At 45.5% G+C, this 14,001-nt stretch overlaps 1 protein-coding gene across 1 annotated transcript; it reads left to right on the top strand.

The window, feature by feature from the left end:
- Positions 1–9,701: 9,701 nt before the first annotated feature.
- EEF1A1 (eukaryotic translation elongation factor 1 alpha 1) lies at positions 9,702–13,685 on the top strand. The gene is made up of 8 exons (XM_070418235.1): positions 9,702–9,802; positions 10,676–10,853; positions 11,144–11,323; positions 11,440–11,736; positions 11,822–11,972; positions 12,062–12,318; positions 12,403–12,637; positions 12,736–13,685. Exons 2-8 carry the CDS (start codon positions 10,710–10,712, stop codon positions 12,858–12,860), a joined length of 1,389 nt encoding a protein of 462 aa, XP_070274336.1. The 5' UTR covers positions 9,702–9,802; positions 10,676–10,709; the 3' UTR covers positions 12,861–13,685.
- The last annotated feature ends 316 nt before the right edge of the window (positions 13,686–14,001 follow it).

Genomic DNA, 14,001 nt, shown 5'->3' on the forward strand with positions numbered 1-14,001 from the left:
TTATCAGTGTTTTTTTTAACTACATTATCTATCTGATTAGAAAGACTGTCAGCTCCTTGTCAAAGACTACTGAGCAATAAATGCTTAAGAAGTGGTTATCAGTTTTCTCATTTATAGACTGTTAGAGTAACTGTGAGGATGAAATTAATGAATATGCATAGGCCATCCAGAACAGTGCTGGTATAGGTCTGAACTCAGCTATAACTACTGAGTGAGAGGATGACTGATGGGTGGGTGGGTGAAGGGATGGAGAAATAGGGCATGTGTTTGTTCTCAATGAGCTTCCACAGCCCTCACCACCCCCTACTTGTTTCTAAGTCAATCCCGGTTACAAGTGTGGTCGACTCCCCTTTCAGGCCACATTAAATGTCATTTTCTATTTGCTAAGCAGACATTAGGGCAACAATGTCCAGAATGTTCCCTGCCCCCACTAAGGCTGGGGTATAACCCTCATTCCTCATCAAACCTAAAAAAAAAAAAATCAAATAAGAAAACATAGTCCAAAATAGAAAGAGAGAGAGAGACCAGGGCCCATGAGGAGGGCTACTGGAAAACACATGAATTTTAGAATGATTTCTAATACCAAAGGAAGATTTTTACAGTTGATTCTTAAAGTGAAGACAGCATTCATGTGTCAGTAGAAAAATATATTAAAGGTGAAACAGACTGCATTCCCATATTCCCTCTCCATTTATTCAACAATGTTTATTGACCATGGACTATGTGCCAGGCACCAGATTTCATGGTAAAAGAAAAAAGAAAAAGAAAGAAAGTCTACAAGGTCTCTGCTGTCATGAAGTAGAGGAGACAAAGCTGAAACAGTAGCCAAGTGAATAAAATAATTACATGTTGTGAAAAGTGGTAAAAAGGAAACAAAGAAGGGGCTGTAATGGAAAATAACAGGGAAGCTTCTCAGACAGACTCCTCTGAGAATACAGCAGCTGGAATGACACCTGAGGGAGGAGGTGGAGCCAGCCAGGCTTGCGTCCTGTCCTTCGCTCAGCTTACCAACTCCTGGGCCATTTATGATGTAAAACAAGTTATGTGAGCAAAATATTCCTGCACTGATTGCTTCATTTCATGATAAAATAAATTGCATTTTCCCAAATTTTCTTAATTTTTTAAAATATATTTTTATTGATTTCAGACAGGGAGGGGAGAAAATAGAAACATCAATGATGAGAATCATTGATCGGCTGCCTCCTCCACAACCCCCCACTAGGAATCGAGCCTGCAACCCAGGCATGTACTCTGACCAGGAATTGAACCAGTGACCTTTTGGTTCATGGGTTGTTGCTCACTGAGCCACACCACTGGGCTATAGTTCATTCCTCTTTACTGCTGAGCGGTTTTCTATTGTATGGGTATACCATCATCTGTTTATCCAGTCACCTGTTGATGGACATTTGGGTTGTTCTCAGGTTTTGGTGATTACAAATAAAGCTGCTAAGAACATTTGGCCCCAAGTCTTGTGGACACGTGTCTTAATTTCTCTTAATCAATTCGTAGAAGTAGTAATATGGCAAATGTATGTTTAACCTCCTTAGAAATTGCTAAACTGTTTTCTTAAGATATTATAGCATTTTATATTCTCACTAGCCATGTTAGTTCCAACTGCTTGCCCAAAGTTGGTACTATCTTTTTAATTTTAGCCTTCTTAGTGTTTGCGTAGTGATATCTCAGTGTGATTTTTATCACCTCAATTCATGAAGGATATTTTCACTAGATAAAGAATTCTGGGTTGTTCAGGTTTATTTTTTTTCTTTCAGCACTTCAAGATGTTGTTCATCTATCTCTTTGCTTCCATCTTTCTGATGAGATGTCCACAGTCATTTCAATCGTTGCTTCTTTATATGTGCTCCCCTCTTTTCCTCTGAGCACTTTCAGTTTTCTTCTCGACCTTTGTTTTTTGGCAGTGTGACTATGATGTATCTAAGAAAGGTCTTATTATCTTTCTTGGGCTTCACTGAGTAAATTGTCTCTGTTCTTCACCAATTTGGGAAATGTTCGGCCACTATTTCTCCATAATATATTAACCAATGTAGGAAAAAAAAAAGAAGTTCTACCTACAGCTTTCACTTACCTTTTGCAACAGAAACTAATCTGCTGATGTCTGACAGTGAGGGTCATCTTTCCACAAAAATACAGAAAAACTCTTCTTGAGTCGATTAGTCAAAGATAGCACAGAGACACACTAACTCATCCTTCATCCATTCACAGGTACTGTTTTAGGTGCTGAGGACAGAATAATGAACAAAACAATAATAGTTAATTCTTAGAGAATGTAGGGAACATTTAAAATATATATATTATCTTATTTAATTCTCATTATAACTCTATAAATAAGTCATATCCCCATTTTACAGATGAGGAAGCTGAGACTTAAAGAGGTTAACTAATATGTTTAAGGTTACATAGCTAGTAAATACCAGAGATAGACTTTGAACTTAGCTAGTTGAGCTCTGGAATGTGCACTTTCAATCTGTACTACTTTACTTGCCAAAGGCAAGAAATGGAGGCCAGAGGATGGGCAGCCTTTATCTTTAACCATGTGTGTACTAGGCAAATCACTCATTCTGACACTTTTCCTTGTCTGTAAAATTAGTGGGATTCACTATCAGTGGTTCTCAACCTTCCTAATGCCTCGACCCTTTAATACAGTTCCTCATGTTGTGGTGACCCCCAACCATAAAATTATTTTCGTTGCTACTTCATAACTGTAATTTTGCTACTGTTATGAATCGTAATGTAAATATCTGATATGCTATATGTGTTTTCCGATGGTCACGACCCACAGGTTGAGAACTGCTGCACTAGATGAAAACTAAATTCTCTTCCAGCCTGGAGAGTTTATTATTGTAGACCTTGAGAGCAAAGGCAGGTACAGGTTAACTAAAATTAATGAAATCAAATATGGAAACAATATCTCTAATAATAAAAGCATAATATTATTCCGGATGACCTTCCGGACGAAGCCAGGGCTGTGAGGGAAGCCCAGGTCCCGGGTGCCAAAGGGAAGCCCAGGTCCCAGGTGCTAGAGGAAGCCGGTGCCGGCAGCGGGGGGAAGGAAGGCCTACTCTTGCACGAATTTCGTGCATTGGGCCTCTAGTAGTATTATATAAAAAAGGACAGTAGTTGCTATTCCAGAGTGGATCCACATATATATATACAAATTCATGGAGAGATCATCAATAGTTTTTATGCATATGATGGCTTTCAGATTTTTTTTTTCATTTTGAATGAGTGTGTTAAAAAAAAAGAAAAAGAAAGTGACCTAATAGCTTCCCATAGTGCTTCCCCACTTACTGAAACCTGGTCTTCCCTTTTCATTGATGAGTATATGACATGCTGTTTCCATAACAATCATATAAAAGAGTTGTGTGTTTATAAAAAAAAAAGTCTGCAAAGTTCTTTTTGTAGCAAAAGCAGCTTGCCAGTAGACATACCGGAAGCAGATGGTACTAGAAAAACAGAAGAGATGACATAGCAACACAAACTAAAACATTTTTTAAGGATGGACATTCAATCTTAAAAAGTACAAGGATGTGACAGGACTTTAGAATTAGGAGGGACTGTTAATGCTGCCTTTGATTTTTAAAAATCCTAGTTTAAAAATAACTTTTTAAAACATATCTAACTTCATAATATTTAAAACACAGTATCTTTAAGATTTAAAAATGGAGCTAATAAGGAAATTAATAAGTAAACCTAAAATGCAGGGATGTTAAACACAGAGATCAAAGCAAGGTCGTTGTGGGCCTGGCTGGGTAGATCAGTTGGTTGATAAACTAAGATTGCAGGTCGATCCCAGTCAGGGCACAAAGAAGAATCAATCAATGAATGCATAAATAAGTAGAACAACAAATCAATGTTTCTCTCCCTCCTCTCTGTCTCTGAAGTCATTAAATAAAAAATAAAATAAAGCAAGGTCATTATGGTATTTTCTTAGTAAAGAAACTTCATTCTATGACAAGATTCTAGTTCATGAGGACTCTCAAATAACAAAAAACAAAATAGCAAACAATTAAGATTTATTGAAGGATATTCAGATGCTGGGCACTGTGTTAAGTACTTTACATTGATTGTCTTATCCTCACCACAACCCTAGGGAGTAGGTATTATTTATTATTATTGCACTTTATAGATATGAAAACCGAGGCTTAGAGAGGTTAAATCACTTGCCAAAAATCCCATCGTTAGCTGTGGTAGAGCCAGCAGGGATTTGAGTGAAGGCTTTCTGACTGCCTCACTCTGAAAGCACTACTAGTATACTATATACATAATGGATAAAAACAAACAAAAAAGAACAAACAAAAACTCCCTGCCAATTATTGTTCTAACTTGGTGCAAAAAAACACGCTCAGCACTTTTCTCATCTAATTTTCATAGTAGTCTTATGGGATAGGAATTGTCATCTTCTTTTTATGGATGAGGAGGCTGAAGCTTAAAGAGGCCAAATAACTTGCCCAGAGCCATTCAGCCAGTAAGTGATGGATTCAAGACGTGGATCCAGGTCTGCCTATCTCTGAAGCCCCAATGGTTTTCACAGGCCCCTGGGAGGGTGGAGGGGGTGGGAATCACAGTGAACACCCCAGACAGGTATGTCTTGCTCTCTGTACCTGTCCAGGGAGGAGCAAGATCCCTCTCCCACCTTTTTTTCAAGGGCAATCACCCAAAACACTCATGCTCCAAGGTTTCTACTCCCAGTTTCCACCCAAACAAGGTGAAACCCTCTCTATTCTGAGCAGGTTTTTCTTCTAATGTCTTAGTTCCACCCTCCCCCCACCCCTCCACCCCACCCCCCACCCCCAGCCTGGGTCCCTCCTGAGTGCTCAGAAGCACCCTGGGCTTACCTGGTTCCAGCACTCACACTCCCCTGGAATCATCTGTTTGCTCTTAGTGTTCCCCCTCCCACCTCTCCAGGGCTCTGCCGCACACACCATCCAACAGTGATTGTTTTTTGTCTCCTCAATGTCTAGCTAAGTACCCGGCACACAGTAGCTGCTCAGTGAATATTGATGGATGAATAAAGACTGACTTCTGAAGTCCTGTACAATTACCAACTGAATACCATAATATGAAAGTCCCTGCCACTTACAGTACACACACACACACACACACACACACACACTGTCACATGTATTTATGAATCTATAGTTTTATACTTAAGTGAAATGGACCAAAGAGTAGTCATTACTAGAATGAATAATGATAATTGATAGAGTAAATTTCTCTATAGTTTGAGCAGAGTTTTCTTTTTTCAGCTTTTTAAAAAAGAGCTAATGATTGTTTTCTAATTATAATAAGCACTAACATTTGTAAAACTGGTCTGCATGTTCAGGTACATTTTCTCATTTCATCCTAATGGTCAGTTCTGTGAAATAGGTACTACTAGTTTTGTTTTGTTTTTTTACAGTAGAATACCAAGTTCAAGGGTGATTTATTCCAGATCACACAGCTAATAAATAAGATTGCTGGGAACAGACTCTAGCTCTTTAGTCCAGTGTTCTTTCAACTATGTCACCTATGAAGACAGAAATACTGAACTGAATGCTGTCTATAAAATGTGTATTCATTGCCCTAGCTGGTTTGGCTCAACGGATAGAGCATCGGCCTGCGGACTGAAGGGTCCTGGGTTCGATTCCGGTCAAGGGCATGTACCTGGGTTGCGGGCACATCCCCAGTAGGGAGCGTGCAGGAGGCAGCTGAATCGATGTTTCTCTCTCATCGATGTTTCTAACTCTCTTTCCCTCTCCCTTCCTCTCTGTAAAAAATCAATAAAATATATTTAAAAAAAAATAAAATAAAATGTGTATTCATCAAAAATAGTGAGGGAAGGCTATCCTTTTTTCTCCTCCTTTTTTTTTTTTTTTTAAATCCTTTCCTTCATACCAAATGAAAGGGCATCTATCCTGATAGGGCAGGCACTGGCTTTGGAATCATGAGAAGAGTAATAGAAATACCTTTAGTTTCCTGGCATATTCTTTAGACTTCTCTAAACCCCTAAAAGAAAATTAACACTTCACTATATAACCCCCTCTACAATTTTTTACTATGTACATATATAACCTATTTCAAAATTTTTAGAAGTAGAAAGATACCAATGAATTTATTTTCTCTACTCTCAATGTCACAAGGCAAACCAATTGAGAGCAGGTGTTGTCCAAAAAGCTTATAGCAACACAATTTTAACTAGATAACTGAGTGCCCCCATATGATTTCATGTCATTGCATGACATTAGAATTGTGAGGTAGGTACTGAGGTTGAATCACAAGCAGCCCTGTTACAGATGCACTGAGAAACCAAGAACTACTGGCTATCACAGCTCTGTAAGCAGCAGAACTGAATGCCTGGTTTCCTGATTTCAATGCTATTACTTAGACCTGCTAGAAAAAGTTAGGACTAGCTCTCTGGTCAGATTCCTGGGTTCCAAAGCTGCTATGTTGGGCCCTAATGTACTCACAATAAAGATCTCCAAGAAGTATTAAGTGAAAAAAGCAAGGTAATATATTGTATTTTACCATTTTGTGCAAAAAAAGGTGAAACTTTAAAAAATAATATGTCTGCATTTGCTTATGATGCATAAGCTATCATTTGCCGGCTTACAGGTCCCTCCATCTGCAAAATGAGGGTAGTGGGGTTACATTAACTACTGCAAATGTTAGAATAGTGCCCGGCACACTGAATGAAGTACCATTTTACTTGAATTCTCAAGCCAAATATTCCTTGGCTTAATCATATTCTAAAAAATCCTTTTAAAATCATTTAAAAATATATTTTTATTGATTCTAGAGAGGAAGGGAGAGGGAGAGATAGAAACATCAATTAAAGAGAATCATTGATCGGTTGTCTCCCTCACGCCCCACACTGGGGGAAGGAGCCCGAAACCCAGGCATGTGCCCTGACCAGGAATCAAACCCTGACACCCTGGTTCACAGGTCGACCACTGAGTTATGCGGGCTGGGCTTAAAACATCATTTTTAATTGGCACAGGCAAGATGAAAACGTGGCAAACCACAGCAAAATGTAATTACCTAAAGCTGCTTTAAATTAGGCCCAATAGAGTAATTAGCCAATACTGAAAGATGCTTGGTGAATCACAATTACAGATATCAAAGAACTAGTAGTGTTTACCCTTTTACTAAGCAAATTAATAACTAAAATCCTGTTTTTAAAAAATAGGGTCTTGCATATGTTCTCTACCATGTATTTTAGCAGTCTGCTACTCTAAATAGTATGAGCAGCTTTAAGAAAAATCTTAAGCAAAATTCGACCTTAGGTTTTTGACCCAAAAGCACATTGACAAGTCTCAACAACGTTACTGTTACCGTTTTAACATTTAAAAGGCATACTGTGTCTGCTCTAAAGTCGGGGGGAAAATGATTATGGATTAGGATTATGTTCAAAACATAGGGTCAGGGGAAAAGAGCTTTTTAAAAAAAAAAAAAAAAAGTATATTTGCTTCAGTCTTTTAGAGGCCAAGCCACCCTGACGAAAACCGACCCCCACCCGGAGCCACGTGGGTTCTCCGCCTCCGCCCCGGCGCTTCCTTCCGCACTCGGAGCACCGAAGCAGTGACCTCAAGGTGGGGGCGTGGCCGGGGGCGGATCGGGGTGACCGGGCGGGTTCCTGGCCGATCGGAGCCAGCGGCTCGAGCTGCCCGGTCCATGTCGCAGGTCCTGGCCCGGCCACGCGTGTCCGAGCGCCGGGAAGCGTGGACCGCGCGGCCGGGGGAGCGAGGGAAGGGTCGCCCCCGCCCGCCTCGCCTTCCCCGGGACCCGGGGGCGCCCGGAGCTGCTCCGGGTCCCGGGTGCCCGTCCCGCGGCGGCCCCGATGAGTCGGGAGGGTGGGCACCGCCCCGACCCGAGGCTTGGCCGGTGTCTAACCTTAACGCGCCATGTGGCTCGAGATCCCCGCTCCCGCCCCCGAGTCTGGGCAGTATCGCGACATGAATAAGGGCGCCCACTCCGAGGTGCCCAGTAGGTTACTAGGAACATGCATGGAGAAAAAAAGAATTTGCGAGAGAAGCTAGGAAAAAAATATATAGAAAAGGTTTTTGTTGATGGAAAAAGACGTATTCTAGGGAAACTCTTACATGGCCTGGTTTCTTTCATGAAAACTATCTCGAAGTATAACTGAGAAGGCTAGAAACCTCTTAAGAAAGAGAAAAACCTGATTTTTAGGTTTACAAAGACTGCTGAAACAAGAAAACATAGGAAGGCTATTCCGAAAGGCTTCTTTCATTAAAGGGGGGGGGGGGGAGGCATCTGAGTGTGAGAAGTAACTGAAAGCCGACTAGAACTATATCCTACAATAAAACAGAAAGCCAGCACACGTCTGCTCCTCACTGCTTCCCACTTGTTTTATGCATTAGCTTTGCTCCCCCCGTTTGGTTGAGGTTCCTCTCCAGAAAAAGTGTTCCTATTGCAGGTGCCACAGAGCTTCGCCCAGCACTGGACACGGCAGATTCTCAACTATATGCGAATGGGTTGGCTGGAGATGCGGCATCAGAATGATGTCGTGATCAGCTAATTTTTAAAAAAAGGTGTTTTCTCCAGGGGAGTATTTCTGAGTCTGCCCAGATCGGCCGCCAAAAGGGCCTCATCCAGTTTCCAGGCGACTGTCGAGAAGCAGTGATTCACACGGGTGGGGGGTGGGTGACCTTGCCGATGCCGGCTCCACATGAGGTCATGTGGAAAGGCTGAATTTGAAAATTCCTTTTAGATTGCTCATGCGTGCAACCCAACGAGTGTACCCTTACTGGGAAAAAATGCACCACGAGGGTGACACGCCATCGGGGTCCCTTTAGTTAGTGCAATAAAACCAGAGGTAGAAGGAAGGCAAACTGTAAGACTAGAGTCTATTCTACACTGAAACACTGGACTGTGGGGCGAACGGGTGAGCCGGGCTTTGACTGGAACAAGGCAAGTGGCCACCCGGTAGCATGTCCGTGGGGCTGGTGGCCACCCCGGTAGCATGTCGGTGGGGCTGGTGGCCACCCCGGTAGCATGTCGGTGGGGCTGGTGGCCACCCCGGTAGCATGTCGGTGGGGCTGGTGGCCACCCCGGTAGCATGTCCGTGGGGCTCGTGGCCACCCCGGTAGCATGTCCGTGGGGCTGGTGGCCACGGAGGCGCCTGCTCACCAGCCCCTAACGCGATGCGCGGGGCTCTTCAGCTGGGAGGGGCGTCGAGGGCACAGGCGGGGGAGGAGCCAGCCGGAGGGACTGTGCGACCCGCAGAGGAAGCGGTTCCAGAGCCGTCCCGGCCCAGACCTGCGAGAGGACAAAGGTGAGCACGGAAGGTGTCTTGCGGGGTGAAGGGAGACCCCAATCTCGGGGTCACTTCGTTGCAGCTCCGCCAGGAACGGCGGAGGGAAGGTCCCGAGCATCCCCGCCCACCGCCCCCGCGCCGCCCCATCCCCCAGCCGCCGCCGGGAGCCATTCCTACAAAAGGGGGCCGCGCCGGGGCCTCGGGAGGTCCCAGGGACCGTCGGCAAACTCCCACGAACCTACAATCCCGGCGCCGCGCGTCCCCGCCCCGCGCCCCTCGCGCGCGTCGTCACCGGCGTCGGGCGGAGCATGCGCGAGGCGACGTGTGCTCTTCAGTGGGGTGAGCGCACCTCGCCCACGGCCCCCGGACGGCGGGGGGGAGGGCGGCGCCGGCGCGGGCGCGGGGCGCGCTGGGAAAGGCTGTCGTGCGCTGGCTCCGCCCTGTTCCCCGAGGGTGGGGGCAGCGCCGTATATAAGTGCCGTAGTCCAGCCGGACGTTCTTTTTCGCAACGGGTTTGCCGCCAGAACACAGGTGAGTACCGGGCGTGGCCTCCGCCGGCCGGGCCTCCGGGAGCGGGCCGCGGCCTCGCGGGCCTGTCCCCCCGCCGCGCCCCGGCGCCCCTGTGCGCGGTTCCGGGCCCCGAATTTCGTGCCGGGAGCGGGTGGGGGGTTCGAGGCCTGCGCTTTCTCCGGGAGCGCCCCGCGGCCTCGTGCTGGGGTTGCGGCCTGGTTGGCGCGGCGTGCCCACCGCGTGCGAGCCCCGCTTGGCCTCCCGGCCTGGCCCGGCACCCTAAAGCCTCCGGCCCTTTTCAGTTTCCAGGGAAGGCACCTCCCGTGCTTCCCGTCGGGGTGGTTTAGCCGCGGTTGGTCGGGATCTCGGCAGGGTTTTTTGGGCGTGGGGGGGGGGGGCGCCCGTCGGGTTCGCGGGGGACGGCGGCGGGGCCCGCCCGGCGCACATGGCCGGCAGGCAGCGGCCGCCTCGGGGGGAACGAGGAGCCCGTGGCGAGCGCCTGGGACCCGCCCCGCCCGCCCGCCCGCCCGCACCAGTTGCGTGCGCGGAAAGATGGCCGCTCCCGGCGCCGGGCAGGGACTCAAAATGGAGGACGCGGCCCGGGCGGGCGGGTGGGTCCCGGCACAAAGGAAAGGGCCTTTCCCCCGTGGCTGCCGCTTCTCGGGGCCGCATCGTGAGCCGGCCTGGTGCCTCCATTTCTCCTCGTGGCCGCGGGGCCGGCCGGCCGGCGGGGGGAGGGGCCCCGCTCGGTGGGTGGAGGCCGGAGCGGGGCCAGCTTGGCGTTGGTGCCGATTCTCCTTGGAATTTGCCCTTTGAGTTTGGGTCCTGGCTTATTTGGAAGCCTGTGGGGCTGGGGTTTAAAAGTTTTTTGGGTTTTTTTTTACTTGAACGTAGGTGTCGTGAAAACCACCGCTAACTCAAACCCAAGATGGGAAAGGAAAAGACTCACATCAACATCGTCGTCATCGGACACGTAGATTCCGGCAAGTCCACCACTACCGGCCATCTGATCTACAAATGTGGGGGCATCGACAAGAGAACCATTGAGAAATTCGAGAAGGAGGCTGCTGAGGTGGGTACATTAACTTGGGTCATTACAACAAGTGCCCACAAGTATAGTAAGTGGTACTTTTCCAAAAAAATACAGTCCACCATCCACATCCGCATGGCACACGAGTTTAGGGATGGGCCAACATGCATGGCATCGCTTTGCTGTATCCATGTTCCTAGAACACGGTAAAGCGACCTGGGGTTAGCAGTTGTAAGCTGGAACCGAGCATTTATGCCAACTAACAGAGTCAGGAATTTCAAGTTGGGATTTGAGCGTCTTAGTTCCAGAGTAACCGTTCTTAATCCTCACAGATGGGGAAGGGCTCCTTCAAGTACGCCTGGGTCTTGGATAAACTGAAGGCCGAACGGGAGCGTGGTATCACCATTGACATCTCCCTGTGGAAATTCGAAACCAGCAAGTATTATGTGACCATCATTGATGCCCCAGGGCACAGAGACTTCATCAAAAACATGATTACAGGCACATCTCAGGTTTGTAGAGTTAACAATTTTTTAGAGAGTTAACTCTCTGGGTCTGTTACTTTGGGCTCATCCCTTTTGAAGAGCTTCCATTTACTAATAGGATATGGCCTTGTTCTCTTTTAAAGGCTGACTGTGCTGTCCTGATCGTTGCTGCTGGTGTTGGTGAATTTGAAGCTGGTATCTCCAAGAACGGACAGACCCGTGAGCACGCCCTTCTGGCCTACACACTGGGTGTGAAACAGCTGATTGTTGGTGTTAACAAAATGGATTCCACTGAGCCACCCTACAGCCAGAAAAGATACGAGGAAATTGTTAAAGAAGTCAGCACCTACATTAAGAAAATTGGCTACAACCCTGACACAGTAGCATTTGTGCCAATTTCTGGTTGGAATGGTGACAACATGCTGGAGCCAAGTGCTAATGTGAGTTTTAAGACAGTTGAAAACACTGGAAAGAAGCGGGCCAGGTATGGGGGCAGGTAACAGTAATTGATCTTGTGTTCTTCAGATGCCTTGGTTCAAGGGATGGAAGGTCACCCGTAAAGATGGCAATGCCAGTGGAACCACGCTGCTTGAAGCTCTGGATTGCATCCTGCCACCAACTCGTCCAACTGACAAGCCCCTGCGCCTGCCCCTCCAGGATGTCTACAAAATTGGTGGTAAGTTGAACATAAATATCAGAATGTGACATGTATGGGAGGCTACAATTTCTTCACAAGCATTTATGACTATGCCCTAAACATTTTAGGTATTGGTACTGTCCCTGTGGGCCGAGTGGAGACTGGTGTTCTCAAGCCCGGCATGGTGGTCACCTTTGCTCCAGTCAATGTTACAACTGAAGTAAAGTCTGTTGAAATGCACCATGAAGCTTTGAGTGAAGCTCTTCCTGGGGACAATGTCGGCTTCAACGTCAAGAACGTGTCTGTCAAAGATGTTCGCCGTGGCAATGTGGCTGGTGACAGCAAAAATGATCCACCAATGGAAGCAGCTGGCTTCACAGCTCAGGTAACACTAAATGTCATGTTCTTCCTCCCAGAGCTTTAAATGTCTTTTGAGACTCAGGAAATAAATTCAAGTCCTTTTTCCCAGGTGATTATCCTGAACCACCCAGGCCAGATCAGTGCTGGATATGCACCTGTGCTGGATTGTCACACAGCTCACATTGCTTGCAAATTTGCTGAGCTGAAGGAGAAGATTGATCGTCGTTCTGGGAAAAAGCTGGAAGATGGCCCCAAGTTTTTGAAATCTGGTGATGCTGCCATCGTTGATATGATTCCTGGCAAGCCCATGTGTGTTGAGAGCTTCTCTGACTACCCTCCTCTGGGTAAGATTGAGCATTTACAGTAATGATACATTTTACTTGATGAAAACTATCTATTTTGTGTACTGTGTCTAATGATAATATGAAATTTGTTTTAATAGGCCGTTTCGCTGTTCGTGACATGAGACAGACAGTTGCTGTGGGTGTCATCAAAGCAGTGGACAAGAAGGCAGCTGGAGCTGGCAAAGTCACCAAGTCTGCCCAGAAAGCTCAGAAGGCTAAATGAATATTATTTCCAACACCTGCCACCCCAGTCTTAATCAGTGGTGGAAGAACGGTCTCAGAACTGTTTGTCTCAATTGGCCATTTAAGTTTAATAGTAAAAGACTGGTTAATGATTACAATGCATCGTAAAACCTTCAGAAGGAAAGGAGAATGTTTTGTGGACCATTTGGTTCTTTTGTGTGTGTGGCAGTTTTTAAGTTATTAGTTTTTAAAATCAGTACTTTTTAATGGAAACAACATGACCAAAAATCTGTCACAGAATTTTGAGACCCATTAAAATAACAAAGTTTAATGAGAAACCTGTGTGTTCTTGTGGTCAACACTGTAACTTTCTGTTATACTACTTAGGTAAAAGACTTCAGAGTTGCCCATGACCTATTTCCAGTGTTATATCTGCTGATATTTACAATTGGATGGTTCTGTTAACATTTTTTTTCTGGGTGGGAACTTCGGGGTTTTTTGTGGGATTTTTTTCCCCACTGAATTGCCTCTCTTCATGGTAAAAGCTATGGGAAAGGGGGACTGTTGGTGTAACACTAAATAAGTTAGGACAGGTAAGCAAAGTAACTTTTTGTTTGTAAGCTAGTTTCGAAAGGCCAAATTCTGTAAAGGCCGCGTGTTAACATAAAATTTTGTAGTTACATCAATATTGAGTAAATTTGTTGGTATGTCAAATTTTAGTTTTCCAGTTTTACTGGAATGTGAATTCACATTCACAAATGCTGAGGTAGCTTAAGAACCTTAAGTGAGGTTTGAATAGTATTGAGCATTTGTCTTGCTGGAGTTACTGTATCCAAATTCTAGGAAAAATAAATTGATGCTAGAAGTTGAGTGTGTTTTGTCACTTAAATGCTTCAGAGTCCACTTCCAATAGGAATTTTCATCTAAAGTTGGAGAAATACTGCCACATTGGAGATTAGACAGTTTAAGGAGGTACAGTGGCAGATTGCTCTGATTTGAAATTTTGCTCAGTGCCACTTTAAAAGACAACCTTACTGAAAATTAGGTTCTAAAATGTGACAGTTGGGTAGGATGTAAGAGCACTTTTAAACTAGCTGGGGTAATTTGCATGCAGTGACAGTTTATAGTTAAGTTGATGTTTGCTTGAGTGGTAGCCATCTAGTTTTTGGTAGTTGGTAAAT

This window comes from Myotis yumanensis, unplaced genomic scaffold, assembly GCF_028538775.1.
Source record: "Myotis yumanensis isolate MYYU_CA2020_CCGP unplaced genomic scaffold, mMyoYum1.0.hap1 SCAF_6, whole genome shotgun sequence".
Classification (NCBI taxonomy): Eukaryota; Metazoa; Chordata; class Mammalia; order Chiroptera; family Vespertilionidae; genus Myotis; species Myotis yumanensis.

Excerpts from the sequence above, each read along its gene's own strand:
- EEF1A1 (XM_070418235.1), top strand. The coding sequence starts at position 10,710 with ATGGGAAAGGAAAAGACTCACATCAACATCGTCGTCATCGGACACGTA. Across the intron at positions 11,324-11,439 it reads TGATTACAGGCACATCTCAG|GCTGACTGTGCTGTCCTGAT; the intron begins GTTTGTAGAGTT and ends TCTCTTTTAAAG. Across the intron at positions 12,638-12,735 it reads CTCTGACTACCCTCCTCTGG|GCCGTTTCGCTGTTCGTGAC; the intron begins GTAAGATTGAGC and ends TTGTTTTAATAG.